General features: G+C 36.5%; 1 protein-coding gene across 1 annotated transcript in view; it reads right to left on the bottom strand.

The window, feature by feature from the left end:
• HEPHL1 (hephaestin like 1) overlaps positions 1 to 26,920 on the bottom strand; it is an 89,177-nt gene that overhangs the window by 4,802 nt on the left and 57,455 nt on the right. The window contains exons 15-17 of the mRNA XM_021679082.1: positions 23,911 to 24,017; positions 5,582 to 5,804; positions 4,145 to 4,284 (exon numbers count right to left, since the gene is read on the bottom strand). Coding sequence (XP_021534757.1) covers positions 4,145 to 4,284; positions 5,582 to 5,804; positions 23,911 to 24,017 — 470 coding nt within the window. The remainder of the gene's footprint in view (positions 1 to 4,144; positions 4,285 to 5,581; positions 5,805 to 23,910; positions 24,018 to 26,920) is intronic.

Here is a 26,920-nt window from a genome sequence, read left to right as displayed (position 1 = left end):
TCAAAGCAAATCTAAATATATATAGAGATATACCATGTTCATGAGTTGGAAGACTTAATATTGTTAAGATATCAATTATCCTCGGGTGCCTGGGTGGCTCAGTTGGTTGGGCGACTGCCTTCGGCTCAGGTCATGATCCTGGAGTCCCTGGATCGAGTCCCGCATCGGGCTCCCTGCACGGCGGGGAGTCTGCTCCTCCCTCTGACCCTCCCCCCTCTCATGTGCTCTCTCTCATTCTCTCTGTCTCAGATAAATAAATAAAATCTTTAAAAAAAAAAAAGATATCAATTATCCTCAAACCAATATACAGATTCAAAGCAACTCCAATCAAAATCCTAGCAGGATTTCTTAATAGAAGTCAACAAGAAATCAATTTCTTTCTTTTTTTTTTTTTGATGAGAATCTTTTTTTTTTTTTAAGATTTTATTTATTTATTTGAGAGAGAGAGAATGAAAGAGAGCACATGAGACGGAGGAGGGTCAGAGGGAGAAGCAGACTCCCTGCTGAGCAGGGAGCCTGATGCGGGACTCGATCCAGGGACTCCAGGATCATGACCTGAGCCGAAGGCAGTCGCTTAACCAACTGAGCCACCCAGGCGCCCGAAATCAATTTATTTCTAAAATTTATATGGCAAGGCAAAGATCTAGAATAGCTAAAACAATCACCATGAGATTTAAAGACTTACTATCACACTAAAGTAATCAAGACAGGATAGTATTCAAGAAAGGACACACACATAGATCACTGTAACAGAACAGACATCCCAGAAATGAACCCACATATACGATCAATATGATTTTGACACGGTGGGAGAAAGGGTAGACTTTTCAATGAATGGTGATGGAATGACTGCATCCATATGCAAAAAATAAACCCTGAACCATATATGAAAGTTAAAATGGATCAGATGCCTAAATAGAACACCTAGAACTATAAAACAGCTTGAAGAAAATCCTTGTGACCTTGAGTTAGGCAAAGATTTCTCAGATATGACACCAAAAGCATGATGCATAAAAGAAAAAACGATAAACTGTACTTCATCTGAATGAAGATTTTTCTGTTCTTTGAAAGATAACATTAAGGAAATAAAAAGATAAGCCACAGACTGGGAGCAAATATTTGCAATCATGTAGCTGGTAAAGTATTTGTATGCAGAAAGCCCTCAAACTCAACAATACAGAAATGAACAACAAAATTTAAAAATGGGCATAAGATTTGGACACTTCACCCAAGATTTACAGATGGCAGATGGTAAATACGCACATGAAAAGATACTCAGTATCATTAGCCATTCGGAAAATGTAAATAAAAAACAATGAGCTACCAGTACATACTTAATAGGATGGCAAAGAAACAATAAAATAAAAATGGAAGATACCAACTGTTGATATGGGTGTGGAACAGGTGATGTTCTCATGCCTTTCTGGTGGGAATGCAAAAGGGTACTGCCTCTGTGGAAAATACCTTGGCAGTTTATTATGAAGTTAAGCATACACTTATCACATGGTCTGGCAATCCAACTCCTAGGTATTTTCTCAAGGGAAAAAAAAAAATTATGTTCACAGGAAAATATGTATACCGATATTTACAATGACTTTATTTGTAATAACCAAAACCCAGAAAGAACGCAAATGCCCCTCAATGGGAAAATGGATTAACAAACTGCAGTATATTCATACACTGGAATACTACTCAACAATAGAAGGAAACAAAGTACTGATACACACAAGATGGATGCAATTCAAATGCCTACACTAAGTGAAACAAGCCAGTTTCAAAATGCTGTAGATGGTATGATTCCATTTATATGACATTTCAGGAAAGGCAAAACTATAGAGACAGAAAATATATCAATGGCTGCCACGGGTTAAGCATGAGGAAGTAGCTGACTCTAGAAAGTGCAACAAGGACATTTGAGGGGGTGATGGGGATGTTAATCAATATTGATTACACTATTGTGTGTGCTTCCCAAAACAGAACTGTACACTAAACAGAGGGAATTTTACTCAATATCAACTGTACTTTAATTTTTAAAGTTTATATAATATGTATACAAAATAATTGTATAGGTGTATAGAATGATTTTTATAGTTTTATTAAATTTTATAAATTTTTAATATATTTTTAAAGATGTGAGTTGAAAAAGCCAAGTTCTGAAAAGCAGCATAGCCATTTAATATGTAAAACTGTAATCATTGTAGGCTAGTACTTGGTGTCTTAAACTATGTTAAATAAATATACAGAGGGGAAATATTAGGCATTTTATTAAAGTTACTATTTATTGCTGTATAATGGAAAAGGACCAATGCAGCTACTTCCACAGATTAGATGTGATTATTCTTTTCTATTCTTATATTTCTTTATAGACTTCACTAAGCACTTGGGATGATGGCCTATTTATTTATTTATTTATTTATTTATAAAGATTTGATTTATTTATTTGAAAGGGAGAGAGAGCATGAGCAGGGGAAGCTGCAGAGGGAGAAGGGGAGGGAGAAGCAGACTCCCTGCTGAGCACAGAGCCCGAAGCAGGGCTTGATCCCAGAACTCCAAGAACATGACCTGAGCTGAAGTCAAACACTTAATTGACTGAGCCACCTAGGCGCCCCGGATGATGGCCTATTTAGACCTTATCCCTGGGATTCTGATTCCTCAGGACCAGGGTGGGGCCTGGCAGTCTGTTTCTTAAACAGCTCCCCAGGTTGATTCCATATAGCCTGTGCCACTGAGATGGAATAGCTTGATGCTAGACAGGCAGAAGGCCACACATGGTCCAGCCCAGCTCAGTAGGGCAAAAAACCCCAAAAAACAACAAAAAACCCAGCCCAGCTCAGTAGGGCAAAAAAAAAAAAAAAAAGCAAGATAAGTTTTGGAGCCCAAGCCAGAGCTTGAAGTATCTCCTTTACTGGATAGGACCATTCTGTTAGCTAATGACATAGAAAAGAAAGGAACTAGAAGGAAAGTAAAAGAAAAGGGGAAGGTTAAGGAAAAGAAACAAACTACTACAGGTGCTTTCATATACAGTATTAACAGCATAATCCAGAGTGGTAAAAATTATCCCCATACAACTGATGAGAAAACTCTCATCTGAGGCTTGGAGAGTTTCTCACAAGCACAACTATATATATATATATATATATAGTTGTATATATATATATATATATATATATATATATATATTAAGAAAGATCTACCAGGAGAAGGGTATAATCACATTATTCTGTTCTGTTTTCTAATATGAACCTCACAAGCCATCTTTGTTCACAGTGAACATACATTGAATCTTTTAGCTCAAAAAGTCTTCCCCAAAGCATATTCCTTTTTTTATTATTATGTTATGTTAGTCACCATACAATACATCATTAGTTTTTGATGTAGTGTTCCATGATTCATTGTTTGTGTGTAACACCCAGTGCTCCATGCAGAACGTGCCCTCTTTAATACCCATCACCAGGCTAACCCATCCCCCCACCCCCTCCCCTCTAGAACTCTCAGTTTGTTTCTCAGAGTCCATAGACTCTCATGGTTCATCTCCCTCTCTAATTCCCTACCCCTTCATTTTTCCCTTCCTTCTCCTAATGTCCTCCATGTTATTCCTTATGTTCCACAAATAAGTGAAACCATATGATAATTGACTTTCTCTGCTTATTTCACTTAGCATAATCTCCTCCAGTCCCATCCATGTTGCTGCAAAAGCTGGGTATTCATCATTTTGATGGCTGAGTAATATTCCATTGTATATATGGACCACATCTTCTTTATCCATTCATCTGTTGAAGGGCATCTCAGCTCTTTCCACAGTTTGGTTATTGCGGACATTGCTGCTATGAACACTGGAATGCATATGGCCCTTCCTTTCACTACATCTGTATCTTTGGGGTAAATACCCAGTAGTGCAATTCCTGGGTCATAGGGTAGCTCTATTTTTAATTTTTTGAGACACCTCCACACTGTTTTCCAAAGTGGCTGTACCAACTTGCATTCCCACCAACAGTGTAAGAGGGTTCCCCTTTCTCTGCAACCTCTCCAACATTTGTTGTTTCTTGCCTTGTCAATTTTTGGCATCCTAACTGGTGTAAGGTGGTATCTCAATGTGGTTTTGATTTGAATCTCCCTGATGGCTAAAGCATATTCTAATACTTACTTTGAAAAGAAAGCTCTCAGCATGATAATGGATGGTATGTATGTCCACTTCACTTCCCATTCCCAACAGATACCAGTTTGTCATCGTATCCTCATTCATGATAAGGCCATGGAGATTCCCAAAAATCTTTCCATTGATAGCTAAGAGGGTGAAAAGAAAATAGCCTTTGATTAGTGATCATTACTCAATCGGGTTTTAGAAATGGTTCAAGATCTTTAGGTTACCAATACTTTCATTTACCCTATAAACATGTAACCATCTTACTCACACCAATGTCCCTACCATTCTAGACCCAAAATCCAGGTTACTAAGAAATCCTTATAAAAGAAAGCCAGAAAAGAGAATTCACAGTTGTTTTTTGTTTTTTTGTTTTTTTGGTTTTTTTAACTACATCTTGGGTAGCAGTGTGTGTTGTTTGTCTGCTTGCTGGTTTGGCACATTTTCTTTATGGAGTGGGTTACAGGCTCATTTTTGAAGCAGCCATTATTTATATCATTCTATATAGATGAGTGAACTAAAGCACAGAGAATCAAGGTCATATAAGTCAAAACTGAATGAATCAGAAGCTATTCCCTTAATACTTTGCTTTTTGAGAACTAGTTTCGGGCAAGTTCCTAAGCAGGCTGAATTGCCAAAAGAATAAAAGCTTCACACGGGCTGAGCCCATGCTATTACAATGACCAAAGCAAACTCAAGCTGGTTTGACCTGATGGGGGCTCTCACCCTGCTTTCTACTAACTTTTTATTCTGTGCATTGTACCACAACCAAATGAGTTACATTTATTAAAAATAGAGAGCGTACTAAGGGAAGCATGGGGGAAGCAAAATTGTAGAGGAAAGAGTAGCTGAATCAGAAATCAGCCTACCTATTCTAATCAATGTTAGCAATACTTAAATTTGTGACCTTGGGCAAGGCCTATCTTTTTGTATATTTTGGTCAGAAGTAGATCTTGGTGAGAGAGTATGGGTGTGTCAATTAGAACATATTACTCCCACTTAAAAAAAAAAACTACCTTAAATTCTATAGAATTAAATAAATAACATAGACACATTAAAACAGAAATTTGGTGATGGTATTTCATGTCCCAGCGTCAGTTAAACCAGACCCTTAAATTTGATTAGCTAGAGGTTATGGATGTATTCTTATAGAAATATACCCATAAGTGATCATTCATTTTTTAAAAATTACTTTACAGTCTTATAGTTTAGGGATCCCAGGCTTCAGAGATAGAGCTCCCTAAACAATGGATCCAAAGTTGCACTGGACCTTGCTGGCAGCCAACCAATGGCTTAGCTCATTCCCTCTGAAGGAAAGTTTTAGAGGACTTTCTTTAGTGCATGTGCCCTTGGGAATGGGGAAGGGTTCAGAGAAGGAGGCTGGGGACCTCCTACAGTCATAGGAATTTCTATGAGCTTATATCAACACGGGTCTTATACCATGCATTTTGTTGCTCTCTTCAAAGTCGTCAGTGTGCCTGAAATGTCGTGGATCTTTATTGAGATACTTCTTTATATTGTCATCCAGATACCAGGATTCATTCTCATTAAATACCAAAAACAAGAGAACGAATTCATAATCAACATCGCTTCTTCTTCCCTTCTCATTCAACAATCCTTCTCTGCAAATAATCAGAGGACCCATCAAACCGCTATATGTATCCTGAAAGAAAAATAAACTGAATTAGAGGAGCCTTTAAATAATTTAACAATAAAGCCTAAGTGCTTGTAAGAAAGTCATTGTGAAAAGACTGTTGACCACAAAATAATTATTTTTTTAAGATTCATTTATTTATTTGTGAAGGGTGGGGCAGAGGGAGAGGGAGAAAGAATCTCAAGCAGACTCCATGCTGAGCATGGAGCCCCATGTGGGGCTCAATCTCACGACCCTGAGATCACAACCTGAGTGGAAACCAAGAGTTGGCCACTTAACCGACTGTGCCACCCAGGCCCCTACCACAAAATAATCATTAAGAAGCCCTGAAGATGTAGGAGTGTTCCTAAAAATGAGCTACAGCAACCTCTATGAGGGCTGAATCGGTGTCCCTCCCTCATCACTGAGTCTCCAGAGCACAGTTTAGTGACTAGTACATAGAAGATGCTCAATAAATATTCATTGAATAAATGAATGCCTATTTCTATTTTCCCATTTGCTCTCCAAGTGAGACCATATAACTATATACAGGTGCTTATATTCTACTTTTTATGGGTAACTGGAAAATGATATGGGACCGTCGATGACCTCCATGTCAAATTGTTCAGCCCTAAGCTTTCTTTTGAAGGAAAACTCCCACATTTCCAACTGTCTATTTAGATATTCCACCTGGATGTGCTTTCTGCAATAATTCAACCTGCTGAGCATTTTTAAAAGTGGATTTTATTATTTCCCTCAAAACATTTCCTTCTCCAGAACTCTCTAATTCTGTTGATAGCACTATGCTATTTCCTGTCATTTAGGTCAGAAAAAGATTTCAGTGTTTAATTCTTCCTTCTTCCTCACTTTGTCCCATCTTGTTTGCTGTCAAATCTTACATTCCTTTTCCCTTCACAATGCCTCTCCATTCTATGACTTTCTTTCCATTCCATCTGCCATGCTTCTAGCATAGGATCATAATGTCTTACCCTGGACTAGAAATTGGCTCCTCTCTGGTCTCTGGCTCACCTCACTTCCAGCCTATCCTTTTGACCACCATCAGATCAATCTCATCATTCCCAGATCTAGCAGTCTTCGGTGATTTTCCAGTGATATTCCTGCTGGATAAATACAAATCCTCGATGGGTCCTTAAGCCCCTCATATGCTCCCCACAATGGATTTTTCTAGCTTAAGTTCCCCCAAACTGCTTTCCTTTTGTACCTTGTATGGTAGCCAGTATGATGTTCAACATTTCCCAAATGCACCTTCTATTTTCCTATTTTCAGCTTTGCTCATAACGTTCTCTCAGACTCTCTTTCTAATGCCCCCTATATAGCCCTGTACTCCTACTGAACTCAACAGATTCTGAGTTGTATTATAATTACGGGTGTGCACATGTATTATTTTCCCCAAAGATGATAAATTCCTTCAAGATGAGAATATTTGCATCCCTCATAGAACTTGGAAGGGTCATTTGCATATCATACATGCTCAATAAATATTTAGTGGGACGCACAAAGGAATAAACAAATGCGGGTTTCCCATAATTGCAATATGTAATTTTATTTTTTCAAGTGTCTTGTATTTCTCTCCTGAACTCTTGCACTGCCCAATACAACTCAAGAATGTTAATATAGCATCTAATATTTAAGAGGAAGGTTAGATAATCCTTCACCTTTTTTTTAAATAATGGGCAATGCTTACATTATATATCCGATATGACTTCAGTTTGGATTTTGATTTATGACATATAATTAGAGACTAGTTGTTTTATATACACATATCTGACTTGAATTCAATATTGAATGTTTAATTGCTAAGTAAAGTTAGTTTATTTATTAGTCAAATAGTTTGTAGTTTCAGTTTGGAGTGTGCTTTCTTTCCTGAGTCCAGATAGCAATGGTAATGCCTTTAAAAATGATAGATTTCACACATCAAAAACCATGATATAAATTACATTGAAAATATATTTTTATTTATGATTATCTATTTACATAACCTCTTTTGCTTCCTGCTATCTTGTAAGTTCTAAATTTGGTAACTGAAACATTGGGATTTTGTTTTTTTTTTTGACCCGTACTTTATTTTTTTACGTTTTTCTTTATTTTTTAATTTAAATTCAATTAGCCAATATATAGTACATCATTAGTTTTGATGTAGTGTTCAATGATTCATCAGTTGCATATAACACCCAGTGCTAATCACATCACATACCCTCTTTAGTGCCCATCACCAAGTTACCCCATCTTCCCACCCACCTCCCCTTCCAGAACCCTCAGTTTGTTTCCCAGCGTCAATAGTCTCTCCTGGTTTGTCTCCCTTTCTGATTTCTTCTCATTCAGTTTTCCTTCCCTTCCCCTATGATCCTCTGCGCTATTTCTTATATTCCACATATGAGTGAAACGATATGATAATTTTGTTTCTCTGATTGACTTATTTCACTTAGCATAATCTCCTCCAGTCCCATCCATGTTGATGTAAAAGTTGGGTATTCATCCTTTCTGATGGCTGAGTAATATTCCATTGTATATATGAACCACATCTTCTTTATCCATTCATCTGTTGAAGGGCATCTCGGCTCCTTCCACAGTTTGACTATTGTGGGTATTGCTGCTATGAACATTGGGGGTGCAGGTGCCCGTTCTTTTCACTACCTTAACCCATACTTTAGATCAAGGGCTGGCACCAGATGGTAAATATTTTTTTACTTTGTTGGCCATACTGTTTCTGTCACAACTACTGTTTGCAAAGAGACAATAGAATCCAAATGGAATCTCTTATGCGAAGTCCACATCACCAAAATGAGACTTAATTACAGTTTCAACCTCTTCCCGGAGTGGAATCTTAATCTGGAGTTACCTGGTTATCACCAATGAGGTAATCTGCCTCTTAAGACATCTGTCATCCCCTAAAGGAAGGTGACCTGGCCACAAACAATCTGTTTTTTACTATTCACTTCCTTATCCTATCCCCTTCTGCCTATGAAAGTCTTTCATTCTGTGCAGCTCTTTGGAGCTCTGTTCTATCTGCTAGGTGGGATGCTGCTTGATTCATGAGTTACTGAATAAAGCCTGTAGGATTGTAAAATGTGCTCAGTTGAGCTTTGTTTTAAAGAGAATTGGTAGCAGTGATGGAATACAAAGAACACTCCTGATGGCTTCAGGAACAATGAGAAACACAGGCATGATACCTGCAGAACTTTGAATTCTCTTTCTTGCCATTTCTGAGGGCTGTGGGTAAGTTTTTCTTGGTTCTGAGCTCCACTCTCTTTGCATCAAGCTCCCCATCTAATTAGCTTTCCACAGTTCCCCATTTGATTGGAATCTCCAGCTCTTGGTTCAGTCCCCAAATTCCAAGTTGGGAACTGCTGGTCGTTACTGGCTAGAGTCAGACTGAATCCAACATAAAAACTGGGTCCAAAACAGAATTTTGTTTTACTTGTATTGTGTCGGTAAGGGCTATTGCTAATGTAATCTTGGAAGCCAAAAGCTGCAAAATTGGTGGGCATAGGTCGAGCACTTAAAAGTTGTTAGAGCATCTGCTACTTAACTCTAAGACTCCCATGGTAGAATACATTGGTCATGTAGTGGGTTAGATTGACACCAGGTTACTCACCAACCTCAAGAAAATGTCCGTGTAACAAGGCACACTGTAAAACACCACATAATCCCCAACTGAGTGGCACATCCCCCTTAGGTATTAGTTTGTCTCCAAGAGACCCAAAGCTTAGCTAAAAAAAAAAAAAAATCCTCAAATTCCAAAGAGCTGAGCACGCCACCTTCTGGCACATCTGCTTATTTTATGCCTTAGAACTCCCAGAAACTATATCTACTACTAAAATGGCAAAATCTAACTAAAGACAACCTAGAATTACAATGGCCATTATGGGTAACATTCCAATGAGACAAGATCATTTTTTAAAGAAGTGCACTTACAAACAAGAGTTTCCAAATCAAGCAAACAGAATGGGATACCTATTTTAATTGGTATGTAAAACCTTCCAAAAGGCTTTATTCCAAAATAACTTCATTAAAAGTTTCCTTGCAAAAGGCTAATGAAAAATTAAAGATGCAAAAAGTATCTAAAACAATACCTAGGCCCTCTTCATTACAACCTCCTAGGGGTCCATCATCAAAACACTGGCCCAGAAATTGATGTCTCATTTGTAATCATGAGACATAAGGAGAAATCCTGTCCTTAAAGATTTTGTGCAAATTTTTCAATATCAACTCAAATGCCCCCATATCTACCTACAAAGGAGAGCCCCCCATTGTGGGGGCCCCCCAGAGTTGATAAGACTCTGATGGATCTTCTGGAAAACTGCTATGTTATTTCCTTAAAAAGCCCAGGGGAAACTAAAATGAAAATGAATGAAAAACTTTGCCAAATTCTAATAGATTGTGGAGCCTGCAGAGGGGATCCTGAGAAAACTGGTAAAAGCCAGAGAAGGGTAAGAATTCTTACCAAGAGTCAGCTCTCCTGAATCTCTTTCTGTAGTGTCCAGTTAAGAGCAGAAAATAAAACTTCACATTGTCCTTTCCTTTCCAAACTCATACCCGTTGGTTACTGATCATTTCTCTCCCAGGGATAGCTATTGCCTTCTTGCTTGCCTTGTTTTATGTCCTAAGAATTTGACTTGGCTTTCTCCTGCTTGGGACATGCAGGTTGCCATTTCTTTCTGTTGCCTATCTTTGGGTGTGACTTTAGGTCTTGGGAAAGTAGTATCCTTTGTACCTCCCTTTTATATACAAGGGATGTTCAATACTGCCAGAAATATTTTCCTGGCTGAAAAGTGACAAGGTATTTAAATTTTTAAAGTAGTTCTGTCGCCAGAAGTTGGCCATATTGGAAGCTGATAATCAGACCCTGATCTACTTTTTTTAGATCTCCTTCCCTAAGCAAAAATGAAACTATGTATCCAGGGGAAAAGAAAAACATCTCAAGCATTTGTAGAAGGATTTACGAAAACATTCCAGAGACAAACCATTATAAATCCATAGAAATCTCTTGATTTTCATCTTAGCTGGAAATCCTTTCTGACTTATATTTTTAAAAAAATCAAATTGAAAATAATGACTTTAGGTGGGTACATCAGCCCCTTGGTATCATTTAGGCTGCAACCCAATTCTTTGAGGAATTAAAGCAACTACCGTCATCTCACAAATCTTGACAAAACCAAAAATGCAGCTCCAGAAACAATTCAAAATCCACCTATTCTATTTACCAATCCCCCAAACCTCACCTATTTATTGCAAAATTGTAAAAATCCTGGCCTTAGGAAACAAATGTCTTTTTGGAAGAACTTGCATTCTTTCCCTGTGCCTTTGAGATTGTAAATATTCTACCTGGTCTTCTCCAGGGACTCTTACTTATCTAGCCATCTCTTTGATATACAAACTTCATGGAGGTAATTCTTACCAGAAGAAAAACAAGGAGGTGGGGAGTTTCTTTGGAACTTGGGCAAATGAAAAATCGTGTCTTCTCCAAAAATATTAATAAAAAGCTTTGACCATCTTAAGAGGTAACCTTAACTTCTTCCATCTACCAGAAACACAATTTGGATCTAACTTCTTTTATAACTAGTGGATTTTGTATTATTGTGCTTGATTCATGGCAAAATTTTAGAACAGAATCTATAAGATCTGTTTATATCTGCGTATGTGTGTGCATGCACGTGCATCCGTGCGTGTGTTATAGATGTATGATGTTTTCTACCTGGGCATGTTATTGCCAAAATGAATTTGTAAAAGAGCTCTGTTTAATTGACTTAAAGAAAATTAAGTACTTGTATGAATTAAGTATTTATAAAATTCTCAAAAATATAATAGAAACTAACCCAATTGCTTTTTAGGTTCATGTGATCTGGAAAAATATTCAGTATTAAAGCTAATTTAAGTTTGATGGCTTAATTAAAATGTACATGTCTTTAGAATTATTAACATTAAATAATGCAGACCTACACCTTTTATTCTACCTGGGTTTATTAGTTAAATAAGTCCACATTACCTCTGCTAAAAATTTTGTCAGCAAGAAAAATAACTTGTATGATGAAATTTTCATAAGTATTCTAAACATAATTGTTAAAAATAAGTGAATTAAATAGATGTAACTGGAATTAGAGTTTTTAGGTGAACTTTTTTTTTAATGTTTGAAGTTTTTATTTAAATTCTAATTAGTTAACATATAGTGTAATATTATTTCAGGAACAGAATTCAGTGATTCATCACTTACATATAACATCCAGTGCTCAACACAAGTGCCTTCCTTAATACCCATCACCTATTTAGCCCTTTCTTCTGCTCCTCTCCATCACCCTTCAGTTTGTTCTCTATATTTGAGAGTCTCTTATGATTTGCTTCCCTCTCTCTCTTTTTTCTCCTTCCCCTATGTTCATCTGTTTTGTTTCTTAAATTCCAGATATGAGTGAAATCATAGGTATTTGTCTTTCTCTGACTGACTTATTTCCCTTAGCATAATACTCTCTAGCTCCAATTGCGTCATTACAAATGACAAGATTTCATTCTTTTTGATGGCCAAGTAATATTCCACTGTATATTGCATATTCCATTGTATGTATACCACATCTTCTTTATTCATTCATCAGTTGATGGACATTTGGGCTCTTTCCTTAACTTGGCTATTGTTGATCATGCTATAAACATTGGGGTGCATGTACCCCTTTGAATCTGTATTTTTCTATCCTTTAGATAAATACCCACTAGTGCAATTGCTGGATCGTAGGGTAGTTCTATTTTTAACTTTTTGAGGAATCTCCATACTGTTTTCCAGAGTGACTGTACCAGTTGCATTCCCACCAACAGTGTAAGAGGGTTTCCCTTTCTCCACATCCTTGCTAACATTTGTGGTTTCCTGTGTTGTTAATTTTAGCCATTCTGACAGGTGTGAGGTGGTATCTCATTATGGTTTTGATTTGTATTTCCCTGATGATGAGTGATGTTGAGTATCTTTTAATGTGTCTGTTGGCCATCTGGCCATCTTTCTTTGGAAGAATGTCTGTTCATGTCTTCTGACCATTTCTTAACTGGATTATTTGGTTTTTGGGTGTTGGGTTGCATAAGTTTTTATATATTTTGGGTACTAACCCTTTATCAGAGATGTCAATTTGCAAACATTTTCTCCCATTCTGTAGGGAGAAAAACATCTCAAGCATTTGTAGAAGGATTTACGAAAACATTCCAGAGACAAACCATTATAAATCCATAGAAATCTCTTGATTTTCATCTTAGCTGGAAATCCTTTCTGACTTATATTTTTAAAAAATATTTTTAAATTTAGTTTTGTAGTTTCCTTTGCTTAAAAAAAAAGATTTTATTTATTTATTTTCTTATTTATTTATTAAAGAGGGTGGAGGAGGGGCAGAGGGAGAGAGAGAATCTCAAGTAGATTCCACCCTAAGTGTGGAGCCTGATCGGGGACTTGATCTCACAACCCTGAGATCATGACCTGAGCCAAAATCAAGAGTCAGATGTTTAACCAACCAAGCCACCCAGGCACCCCCAGAAGCTTTTTATCTTGATGAAACCCCAATAGTTCATTTTTGCCTTTGTTTTCCTCGCCTCCAGAAACCTGTCTGGTAAGAAGTTGCTACAGATGGTGTCAAAGAGTTTGCTGCCTGTGTTTTCTAGGATTTTGATGGTTCCAGTTTCACATTTAGGTTCATCCATTTTGAATTTATTTTTGTGTATGATGTAAGAAAGTGGTCCAGTTTCATTCTTCTGCATGTGGCTGTCCAGTTTTCCCAACACCATTTGTTGAAGAGACTGTCTTTTTTCCACTGGGTATTATTTCCTTTTTTGTCAAAGATTAGTTGACCATATAGTTTTGGGTCCACTTCTGGGTTTTTTATTCTGTTCCATTGATCTATGTGTCTGTTTTTGTGCCAGTACCATACTGTCTTGAGCACTACAGCTTTATAATATAGTTCAAAGTCCAGAATTGTGGTACCTCCAGCTTTGTTTTTCTTTTTCAAGATTGCTTTGGATATTCAGGGTCTTTTGTGGTTCCATACACATTTTAGGACTGTTTGTTTTAACTCTGTGAAAAATGCTGGTAGTATTTAGGTGAACCTTTCAGCAATAATGGTATTTCATGGTATGTCTACTTAAATAGTGTCCCCACATCTTTTTGATAATTTAAAACCTTAGAGTTTTGCTAAGTGAAATGAAAGGATGAATAGTAATTTAATATCTAGATCATTTCCAGATAAAATAAAATACTGAAACACTAATTACTGGACATGGGTTTACCTACTTTTTTGACTTCTTATTACCAAGAAACTTAAGATATTTGGGTTTATTAATAAACAAGTTTTATGCCACATTGAAAAATTTACTATGAGGAAGAATATATTTCTACAAATTATGATATGTATTTATAAATTTGCCAAATCACAGAATGCTAATGTAAAAGACAGTTAACAATTGTTTGCTTTTCTGTTTTCACTAGAAATTATGGTGATTAATGGTTAAAAATTCAACATATTCAAGCTACTAGAAACAATAAGGGAAATGACTCTGTTTGCAAGGAAACTAGGCTGTGTGTTTTTGGTAAAAGAAGGTATGAGAAATGGAGATGCATTTTTGTTGAGGGAAAAGAAAGTAATTTTGTCCTAGAGTGAGGCTGATTACTTCAGAATAAGGAAGAGGGGAAAAAAAGGACAAAATTTGGATGTAAAAAAAGGAAGTTGTAGAAGGTTTGTAGAAGGGAATCCTGGGAAAGAAATTTTATGTGAGTCAAGCTGGCTAAGACTATAATAAATTTAAGTAAAAAAACATTTTTTTAAAGATTTTTTTTAAATATATTTATTTGACAGAGAGATAGCACAAATAGGCAGAGCGGCAAGCAGAGGGAAAGGGAGAAGCAGGCTCTCTGCCGAGCAGGGAGCCCGATGCGGGGCTCAATCCCAGGACCCTGGGATCATGACCTGAGCCGAAGGCAGCCACTTAACCGACTGAGCCACCCAGGTGCCCTAAGTAAAAAAACATTTTAATATCAAAAGTACACTGACATATGGGTAATGCTGGCCTTGTAGAATGAATTTGGAAGTTTTCCTTCTTCTTCTATTTTTGGAATAGTTTGAGAAGAATAGATATTAACTCTTATTTAAATTTATCATAGAATTCACCTATAAAATCCCAGACTTTTGTTTGTTGGGAGTATTTTGATTACTGATTCAATTGCATTACCAGTAATTGGCCTGTTAAAATTTCCTATTTTTCTGTTTCAGTTTTGGAAGATTATGTTTCTAGGAATTTATCCATTTCTTCTAGGTTGTCCAATTTGTCCAATAATTTTTCATAATATTCTCCTATAATCCTGTATATTTCTGTAGTGTCAGTTGTTATCTCTCTTTTTTCATTTCTGATTTTGAGTCCTCTCTCTTTTTCTTAATGTGTCTGGATAAAAGTTTATCAATTTTGTCAATCTTTTCAAAGAACCAGCTCCAGGTTTCATTGATCTTTTCTATTGTATTTTTTTTAGTCTCTATTTCACTTATTTCTACTCTAGTCTTTATTATTTCCTTTTTTCTACTAGTGTTGGGTTTTGTTCTTCTTTTTCTAGCTCCTTTAGGTGTAAGGCTAGATTATTTGAGATTTTTCTTGCTTCTTGAGGTATTGCTATAAACTTCCCTCTTAAAACTGCTATGGCTGCATCCCAAAGATTTTGGGCCATTGTATCTTCATTTTCATTTGTCTCCATTTATTTTTTGTATTTCCTCTTTGACTTCTTGATTAACCCATTTATTGTTTGGTAGCGTGTTGTTTAGCTTCCATGAAATTGTGTTCTTTTCAGGATTTTTTCTTGCACTTGACTTCTAGTTTCATATAGTTGTGGTCAGAAAAGATGCTTGATATGATTTTAATCTTCTTAAATTTATTGAGACATGTTTTGTGGCCTAACATGTGATCTGTCCTGGAGAATGTTCCATGTGCAATACACAGGAATGTGTATTCTGCTGTTTGGGGATGAATTGTTCTGTACATATCTGTTAGTTCTATCTGGTCTAATGTGTTGTTCAAAGCCTCCATTTCCTTGTTGATTTTCTGTCTAGATGATATATCCATTTAAGTAAGTGGGGTCCTAGAGTCCCCTACTATTATTGTATTATGTCAATTTCTCCTTTTACCTCTGTTGCTTTATTTATTTAGGTACTCTATGTTGGGTGCAAAAATATTTACAATTATTTTATCCTCTTGTTGGATCGTTTCCTTTATCATTGTATAATGCCCTTCTTTGCCTCTTACTACAGTCTTTCTTTTAAAGCCTATATGTCTGATATAAGTATTGCTACCCTGTGTTTTTTTTTTCACTTCTATTTGCATGGTAAGTTTTTCTAGCTCTTTGCTTTTAGTCTCTATGTGTCTTTAGGTGTGAAGTGAATCTCTTGTAAGCAGCATATAGATGGGTCTGTTTTTTATCCATTCAGTCATCCTATGTCTTTTAATTGGAGCATTTATTACATTTATATTTTAAGTAATTATTGATAGATGTGTACTTATTGCCCTTTTGTTGTTTTCTGGTTGGTTTTATAGTTCTTCTCTATTCTTTCTTCTCTTGCTCTCTTCCCTTGTAGTTTGATGGCTTTCTTTAATGTTAACTTTGGATTCCTTTCTCTTCATTTTTTTTGTGTATTTATTATAGGTTTTTGATTTGTGGTTACCATTAGATTTATATATGATATCTTATGTGCATAGCAGTTTATGTTGTTGATGGTTGCTTAAATTCAAACATTCTAAAAGCACTAAATTTCTACTTTCTTCCACATATTATGTATATGACCTCATATTTTCCATCTTTTTATTTTGTGTTTCCTTTGACTAATTTTTGTAGATATAATCAATTTTACTTCTTCTGTGTTTTAACCTTCACACTGGCTTTATAAGTGATTAATCTACTCCCTGTACTATATGTTTGCTTTTACCTGTGAAATTCTTTCCCTTCATAATTTTCTTCTAGTTATGCCTTTTCTTTTCATTCAAAGAATTTCCTTCAACATTTCTTCTAAAGCTGGTTTAATGGTGATAAACTTCTTAACTTTTGTTTGTCTGGGAAACACTTTATCTCTCCTTCTACTGTGAATGATAACCTTGCTGGGTAGTGTATTCTTAGTTGCAGGTTTTTTCCTTTTAGCACTTTGAATATATCATGCCACTCCCTTCTGGCCTGGAAAGTTTCTGCTGAAAAATCAGCTGATAGCCTTATGGAGTTTCCCCTGTATGTAACTCTTTTTTTCCTCTTGATGCTTTTAAAATCCTTTCTTTATCATTACTTTTTGCCATTTTAATTATTATGCGTCTTGGTGTGGACTTCTTGTGTTAATCTTATTAGAGAGCTTCTGTGCTTCCTGGTTCAGGATGTCTGTTTTCTTCCCCAGATTTGGGAAGTTTTCAGCTATTATTTCTTCACTTAAGTTTTTGCTCCCCTTTATCTCTTTTCTCTGGGATCCTTATAATGTGAGTAGTATCATGCTTGATGTTGTCGTTGGGTTCCCTTAACATATCCTCATTTTTTATTATTCTTTTTATTCTTTTTAAAATTTTTCTGCTTTGTTGCTTTCCATTACCCTGTCTTCCAGATCACTGATCCATTCTTCCGCATCCTGTAATCTGCTGTTGATTCCCTGTAGTGTATTTTTTTTTTAATTTCAGTTACTGAATTCTTCATTGCTGCCTGGTTCCTTTTTGTATTTTCTATCTCTTTGTTGAAGTGTTTGTTGAGTTCATCTGCTCTTAAGTCCAGTGTCTTTATGACCATTAGTTTGAATTCTTTATTAGGCATATTGCTTATCTCCATTTCATTTAGCTCTTCTGCTGTGATTGTGTCTTATTCTTTCATTTGGCCCATATTCCTCTGTCTCTTCATTTTGTCTAACTCTCTGTGTTCGTTTCTATGTATTAGGGAGGTCAACCACATCTCCTACTCTTGAAAGTAGTGGCCTTTGTAGAAGAGGTCCTGTAGCACATTGCCCTCTGGTCACCAGAACCAGGTGATACAGGGGTGTCTCCTATGTGGGTTCTGTGCCCTGTACTGTTGTGGCAGAAATGTGTTTGCCTTCAGAGCAGTGAACTGCAAGGATCTGCTTTGCCTGCTATGGATGCACAGGGCAGGGTTTGGTCCCTGTGCTGTTGGGGGGCCTGTCTGAGGCTGCCATGGGCTCATAAGTGGACAAGATCAGTATGTTACCCTGATACCAAAACCAGACAAAGACGCTATGAAAACAAACAAAGCAAAACCCAAAACTACATGCTAATATCTCTGATGAACATAGATACAAAAATCCTTAACAACATATTAGCAAACAGAATTCAACATTACAGTTAAAATCATTTCCCACAATCAAGTGGGATTTATTCCAGGGATGTAAGGGTGGTTCAATATTTGTGAATCAATCAATGTGATACATCATATTATGAGAGAAAGGATAAAAACCATATGATCATCTCAATAGATGCAGAAAAAGCATTTCATAAGACACAACATTCATTTATGCTAAAAACTCTCAACAAAGTGAGTTTAGAGGAAACATTTAAACATAATAAAGGCCATATATGAAAAACCCACAGATAACATCATCTTCAATGGTGAAAACCTGGAAGAGTTTCACCTAACATCAGGAATGATACAAAAAAAAAAAAATCCACTCTTATTTCTATTCAACATAGTACCAGAAGCCCTGGCCATAGCAATGAGATGAGAAAAAGAAATAAAAGACATTCAAATTGGTAAGGAAGAAATAAAATTGTCACTATTTGCAGATGACGTGATGCTACATATAGGAAACCCTGAAGACGCCACCAAAGAACTATTAGAACTGATAAATGAATTCAGCAAATTTGCAGAGAACAAAATTAATATACAGAAAACTGTTGCATTTCTATACACTAATAATAGTAGTAGAAAGAGAAATTAAGGAAAATAAGGAAATAATTCCATTTACAATTGCACGAAAAAGAGCAAAATATTTAGGAATAAACTTAACCAAAGACATGTAAGACCTGTACTCTGAAAACTATAAAACATTTATGAAAGAAACCAAGGACAACACAAACAAGTGGAAAGATATTCCATGCTCATGGATTAGAAGAACAAATATTGTTAAAATGTCTATACTACTCAAAGGAACCTACAGATTCAATGCAATCTCTATCAAAATACCAACTGCATTTTTTTTACAGAACTAGTACAAATAACACTAAAATCTGTATGTAACCACAAAAGACTACAAATTATCAAAGCAATGTTGAGAAAGAACAAAACTGTAGATATCACAATCCGAGATATCATGATATACTACAAAGTTGTAGTAATCAAAATAGTATGATACTGGCACAGAAATAGACACATAGATCAATAGAACAGAATAGAGACTAGGAATAAACCTATGATTATATGGTCAATTAATCTATGACAAAGGAGGCAAGAATATACAATGGGGAAAAGATAGTCTCTTCAATAAATGGTGCTGGGGAAACTGAACAGCTACATGCAAAAGAATGAGACTGGGACACATTCTTACACCATACACAACAATTAACTGAAATGGATTAAAGACGTAAATGTGAGACCTGAATGCATAAAAATCCTTGAAGAGAGCATAGGCAGTAATATCTCTGACATCAGCCATAGCTATATTTTTCTAGGTATATCTCCTCAGGCAAGGGGAACAAAAGCAAAAATAAACAATTGGAATTATACCAAAATAAAAAGCTTTTGCACAACGAATGAAACCAGTAACAAAATGAAAAGGCAACCTATTGAATGGGAGAATATATTTGCAAATGATTTTTTAATAAGGGGTTAATATTAAAACTATACGTGGAACTTACACAACTCAACACCGTAAAGCAAGTTATCAAATTTAAAAATGCACAGAGGATTTGAGTAGACATTTTTCCAAAGAAGATATACAGATGGACTACAGACACACGAAAAGATGCTCAAAATCACTAGTCAAATCAAACAAATCAAAACCACAATGAGATATCTCCTTACAACTGTCAGAAGGGCTAGAATCAAAAAGATAGGAAATAACAAATGTTGGTGAGGATGTGGAGAAAGAGGAACCCTCTTGCACTGTTGGTGGGAATGTAAATTGGTGCAGCCACTGTGGAAAACAGTAAGGAGGTTCCTCAAAATTAAAAATAGAAATGCCATATGATCCAGTAATTCCACTACTAGGTATCAAAAAGATATATGCACCCCTGTGTTTATTGCATCATATTCATGATAGTCAAGATATGAAAGCAACCCAAGTGTCCATTTATAGATGAATGGATAAAGAAGTGATATCTATCTATCTATCTGTCTATCTAAGCCTATAAAAAAATTTGTGAGACCTTGCATTTGTGGCAACATGGATGGACCTAGAGGGTAGTACGCTAAGACAAATATGTCAGACAGAGAAATTAAAATACCATATGATTTCACTTCTGAAAAGTAAAAAAAAAAAAACTAAAAAACAAAACAAATGAACAGAGAAAGAAACAAAGAATAAATAAACAAACAAAACCAAGACCCTTAAATACAGAGAACAAACTGGTAGTTGCCAGAGAGGCAGCGGGTCGGGGGATGGGTACAATAGATAAAGGAGATTATGAGGTACAAACTTCCAATTATACAATAAATAAATCTAGGAGATGAAAAATACAGCATAGGAAATATTGTCAATAATATTGTAATAATGTTGTAAGGTGACAGATAGTGACTAACACTTATTGTGGTGAGCACTGAGTGATATATAGAATTGTGGAGTCAATATGTTGTACCCCTATAACTAATAGTATGTTAATTATACTTTTTTAAAAAGTACACTGGTATGAAGTTAATATTTGGTTTACTCTCTGTTAAAAAGACAAGTTTTCTTGGATTATTGGTTTGCTCTTGATAAAAGATAGTAACAGTTGTGTGTGTGTGTGTGTTTTACCTTTTAAGTAATCTGCTTTAGAAAACAGAGTCTGTCTTACCAAAATAATTTTCTGTATTTCATGTTGTCTTTATCAAGTCTTTGATTACTTAAGAGAACTGAGTCTTCTCTACTAAAAGAGCTAAGATTTTTTAGAACTATTTAGTATTCTGTATTTGCCTTGTGAAGTCTTGTCACTATGGTTAAATGGATAACTAATTATTTCACAGTGACCTATGATCCTATTTGGCCAAGTGTTTTTAAACTTTTTGATATTTTTGAGAAAGTTCCCCAAAATCAATTTCTAAATGAAGTCTTTTTGGCCTTGAACCAACTTTGGGATATTTTAAGAGGGTCCCTGGAACATTTCAAAAGATTTGTTCTCGGGGCACCTGGGTGGCTCAGTTAGTTGAGTGACCAACTCTGGGTTTCAGCTTGGGTTGTGATCTCAACGTCATGAGACAGCCCTGCATCGGGCTCCACACTCAGTAAGGAGTCTGCTTGGGATTCTCCCTCTGCCCCTCCCCCCGCACACTCTCTCTCTCAAATAAATATATAAATCTTTAAAAAAAGAAAAAGATTTGTTCTCTCTCCTTATTAAAAGAGAGATGTTAAACTAATTAAGTGTATTTGATATGTTAAATTACACAGGAAACGTGAAATAAGAAGTAATATTAAGCCTTCTTTATATTATATTTGTATAGATGCATATCATAAATGTTCTAGAAATTGTATAAAATTCCTAGAAATTTGATATATCCTAATATCACATTATCAGTCATAATTCATTATTATTTTAAAATGTTGTATGTTACAGAAATAACCAAATTTCCTTGTGAATTCCATGATAATGAACTCTCATTAGATCTTTAACCATGGGCAATGTTAAAGTTTTTTATTATTCACAGAGAGTTATTATTTTACTCTGATATTTTTGTAAGAATGAGACTCATGGGAAGGGCCTTATCAAGTGCTCTGACCACTGACACTTTTGTAAAACTAAATTTTGAGTACATCTCAGAGCTGAAGAAGGCTCTACCTGTCATCTGGTCCTGTACAAACTTTGGAGATTTCCAAATCAAATTGACTAGGAAAAGAAATAGCCTACATTGAGCTAGACTGCTTCCACCTAAGATACCACATCAAAGCTTCATACTTTAACTAAACATCAAACCCTTCCTTCTTCTCTTTCTTTCCTTTACTCTGGCAGTGGTCTGGAAAGATAACACCATCATCCATGTCTTCCAGGCCCTTGCTAAGGGGGGGTAACCTTTCAGACTGCTGGATTTGACATCAAAAACTCCTGTCGGTGATGCTAAAGACCCTGTGTTCCTCCCTCTCATCAATGTTTCTTCTATTCTTAATTGACCCCCCACATCACGACTTAGGAGTCACTTACAAAGTCCAACTTTTTTTTTATGTTATGTTAATCACCATACAATACACCATACACCACGATTCATTGTTTTTGTATAACACCCAGTGCTCCATGCAGTACATGCCCTCCTTAATACCCATCACTGGGCTAACCAATCCCCTTGGCCCCCTCCCCTCTAAAACCCTCAGATTGTTTCCCAGAGTCCATAGTCTCACAAAGTCCAACTTTTTTTTTTTTAAAGATTTTATTTATTTATTTGAGACAGAGAGAATGAGAGACATAGAGCATGAGAGGGGGCAGGGTCAGAGGAAGAAGCAGACTCCCCGCCGAGCAGGGAGCCCGATGCGGGACTCGATCCCGGGACTCCAGGATCATGACCTGAGCCGAAGGCAGTCGCTCAACCAACTGAGCCACCCAGGCGCCCACAAAGTCCAACTTTTAACATCAGAATATCCATGTCTTGTTTTTACCTTTCTCCAATTATAACCATACTTTGTTCAGTTAAACACAAATGCTTATGCAAATCACAGCACATTTGCACCCCTACATTCTTATGATTGTCTGAATCAGACCTGCCCCAATCACAAAAAGATCTCACTAGCAGTACCCATCTTTGCAAGGCCAAAGTTGTTCTGGATCATAGGATAGCCTTTTATTATCTTTTAGCTGAACAAGGAGGTGTTGGTGCTGGGGCCAACACCACTTGCACTCCGATAACATTTCTGGGGAAGTTGAAACTCAGATACACAAGACCACTGAATAAGCCACTTGGCTTTAGAAAGTGACTCCTTCAACCTGGTCTTTCTTTGACTTATTTGATTTTGATTGTTTTGCCTTGGGGATCATGGCTCCAAAGTGCACATCAGAAAGTGGGGATTATTCTGCTTATGATCATCACAGTAGTCTCCCTGGTTCACTGTATTCCTTCAAAAGCTTGCAGTGCATGTTGATAGCTGCTAAATGAGCAAATGATCTTGCTAAGAATGGAACATTGGAAAAAGAATGAAGAGAATGACCAACTTAAGAAATGTGAACCTGAAGTTGTGACCTATGAATACCACAGAGATTCAACAATAAGCATCATGACCTATGAATACCACACAGGGGATCAACAAAAGTCGTGAGAGCTTCAGAGCAGTAGCTGGGAGAGGTGTTAATGCCTTAAATTTTGATCACATCTCTCAGTCAAGATGAGAATTTGATCAAAAGTGGGGAATTGTTAAAAAAAAAAAAGACAACATGTCCAAAATGGAGTCACTTGTGCTAAGCCCACATCACCAAACCAAGACTTACTTCCTAGGTTAATTACAGTTTCAATCTCTCCCAGGAACAGAATCTTAATCTAGTCAATCACTAGCACTAGTAAGGTAATCGACTGACAGGCCCCTGCTGTCCCTTAAAGGAAGGTGACCTTGCCATACACAATCCACTCTTTGCTAGTAACTTCCTTGTTTTGCCCCCTTCTGCCTATACAAGTCTTTCATTTTGTACAGTTCTTAAGAGATCCTTTCTATCTGCTAGATGGGAAGCTGCCCAAGTCATGAATTGTTGAATAAAGCCAATGAAATCTTTAAAATTTACTCAGTTGAAGTTTGTTTTCTTAATACCACTCAACTCAAGCAGAGACAATGTTTTTTTTGTTTTTTTTTTTTTTATTCTTATGTTAATCCCCATACAAGCAGAGACAATGTTAACAAATATGCACGGCCATAGTTTGAAATCCTTGCTCTCAACCATTCCACCCTTCACATATACTCACCAGAGTTGTGATAACTTGAGTAATCGATTTAAAGCCATATTACATTAAGCATTTTGGTTGTTCTCTCAGTCTTACCTTCACAAAGTTTACTGTTGAATAGTAAACCCACGGAATACAATTTGGATCATTTGGTCCTGGACCAGACCTTTTAGGGACATTCCACCTGTAGGTGTTTATTTCTCCTGAAACAAATGAGAAGAAATAGAAAGAATTTACTAGTGCTACCTTTGGTTCAGATGTTTTACCTGAAGAAATAACAAACAGGTCTTGATATATTTCGGTTAATGTTTATTGCTGGGGAGAATTACTCATCCATTAGAAATGTTCCAATTAAACTTACATCTTGATTTTCTGAATTTGCAAAATGGTGTATTTTTCATTCCAGACTATGGTTTTCTTTCTAATTTGACCTTTCTATTATCAACTGATGTTTACTCAAGACACGAAGACGTATTGTATTCCTCACTGTTTTTTCTCCTCAAATTTCATATCTCCCTCCCAAGAGTTAGGCTTGAGCACACTTGAGTTACTGTGGGACTCAGCCTTGATTTCTGATTGAATTGCCAAGGAGCTTTGTAAACTCTTACTGCTGAGGTCTCATCTCAAACCAATGAAATTAAAGTATCTAGAGTCTAGGACTAGGGCATCAGTATTTTTTTTAAAGTTTCTCAGGTGATTCTAATGTGCAGACCAGTGACATCTAGTTAGAACCAGAGAGAATCAGAGAGACTTAGTTTCAAATCTCAACCCTATCATTTCCTATTTATCTAAATTTGACAAACTACTTAACTTCACTGACCTTTAGTCTCCTTACTTGTAAAGTGGGTTAGTCATCCCACTTTTCAGATTGCTGTGAAGATTAAATAAAATAAAATACCTAGGTTAGTGCCTCACACTGAAGGCAGTCAATAAATGTTCATCTGTATGTATACTAATAACAAATGAATGCCAGGCACCACATCTATGCATCCCCTGAGGCTGACCCAGAGCCTTGCGGAGGAGTCACAAATAAACTCACATAAATTGGCAAGATAATCACATTGTAAAAGTCTCAAATAAAAGCCACATTTAAATTGCTCTCTCCTTTTGAACTGTCTATGTCCCATCCCTACCTTATCAGAACATACAGCCTATAGCTAAATGCAAGCCACAAGGCAAAACAAAAATAATGCTTGCATGTAACTGCTCCATATTTGCTCATACACCAGTAGGTTAGCAATATAACCTTAGGTCTAGTTTCCATTACCTTTCATTATAGCCCCTCTGCCCCGTTAATTGCAAGATAAACTGCTGATATTTAGCTTCTTCAATGCAAGTGGCTAAGGGGTGGTATTATTAAAGTTGGAATGATCCATTATTCACCCTGGTAGGGAGCACAGCTCTAAACAAAAGAAGATGCTCAGTGCGTGCATGTTGAGTTGGTGGCATGAAAAAGAAGAAGGAAAAGGAGAAGAAGAAATTTGAGAGGGACTTCTTTGCTTATCTCATGCATGCCCGAACTAACCATTCTTCTCCAACTTGTCTGGATTTTGTGCACAAAATTAGTTTCTTGCTCCTACCCCCAATCTCTGGGCTCTCCCAAGACTTTCAACCTTGTCAGACAGAGACCCTTGTGGGGATTCTCCCCCTCCAAGTTGCAGTGAGAAAAAGGCTCTTTGCCACATTCTTTTTTTTTTTTTAAGATTTTGTTTATTTATTTGACACAGAGACACAGCGAGAGAGGGAACACAAGCAGGGGGAGTGGGAAAGGGAGAAGCAGGCTTCCTGTGGAGCAGGGAGCCCAATGCGGGGCTCGATCCCAGGACCCTGGGATCATGACCTGAGCCGAAGGCAGACGCTTAACCGACTGAGCCACCCAGGCGCCCTCTTTGCCACATTCTAATCACTCTTCCCTCTACCCCCATAACCCCATCAAGGACCCTTAGAAGGCCAGTCAGCACAGAAGAACTATGTCCCTTGCCAGTCCTCACCATCAGGGCACAGCAGCCTGTGAGGGCTCACCCCAGCTGGCCCATAGCCCTGTCAGAACCCTTCCCCATGCCTGATTGGCACCTTTCTTCCTCCCTCCTGAGTTACTTTTCACCACCAAAACTGAATAACTTTAATTGCTTTTTTGACCCAATTAAAACCATTTCCCTCTTAATAAAAGCGAGACATCCAAGACAGAAAATGTAGAAAGTACAAACCATGTGAAGAAGTAGAAAGGAACATCACCTTAACTATTACTTAAAATACTACCCTGAAGATACAACCATTTTTAACATTTTGGCCTATTTCCTTTTTAACCTTTGTTCCATACTTGTATTTTTCTTAACATGATACCACAAGTTTTCCCCATGTCATTAAAATCTTCTTAAACATCATTTAATGGCTGTGTAATAGTTCATTGTAGGGATATTCCAAAATGTGTTTAAGTATCTCCCTATAGATAGACATTTAGAATGTTCATGAGAGATTTCTTGAAGCAGCAAAACACAGGTTTCTGAATTAGGGGTGGGGTGGGGTACGGAGTGGCAAGAGAGGTTGGTATCATGGTCAGTGACAATTTTTTTTCCTCAACCCCATCCTTGTAGGAATACCTTGCTAACTTTTTCCAGTGATGCATTAGATTATTTTCTTTTCTTCCTTCTATGCATCTTTAAATTTTTAAAAGTTTATATGACCTTTATTACAATTACTATAGTATTTAGTATTATACATATATATATATACACATAAGAAGTAAAATGGAATATAATTCCCCTGTAATTATACCTATGATTGCTCTTAATTTCATAACTGAAGGTCACAGAGGATCTTGACATTTACTACAACCACATTTCAACTGTGTAAATGTTATAGGAAGCTCTTTAAATTATGAGATCTTCTTTCCCTTCAATGCATATTTTAAAACCCAACTGGAGTTCCACCTCTTTTAGAAAGCTTTCCCTAATTACTCCTTTCTTTATTTGCTCTGAATCAATCAATCAATCTTTATGGATTTTCCTTCTCTGAAACTTTTATAAACACTCCCAGATATATTCTTGAAACTCTTTGCCAGTTAGAATTCCATTATGATTAATCCACATTACTACTGAAATGATTC

This window comes from Neomonachus schauinslandi, chromosome 11 (genome assembly GCF_002201575.2).
Source record: "Neomonachus schauinslandi chromosome 11, ASM220157v2, whole genome shotgun sequence".
Taxonomy (NCBI): Eukaryota; Metazoa; Chordata; class Mammalia; order Carnivora; family Phocidae; genus Neomonachus; species Neomonachus schauinslandi.
This window is presented reverse-complemented; position numbering and strand designations above follow the sequence as displayed.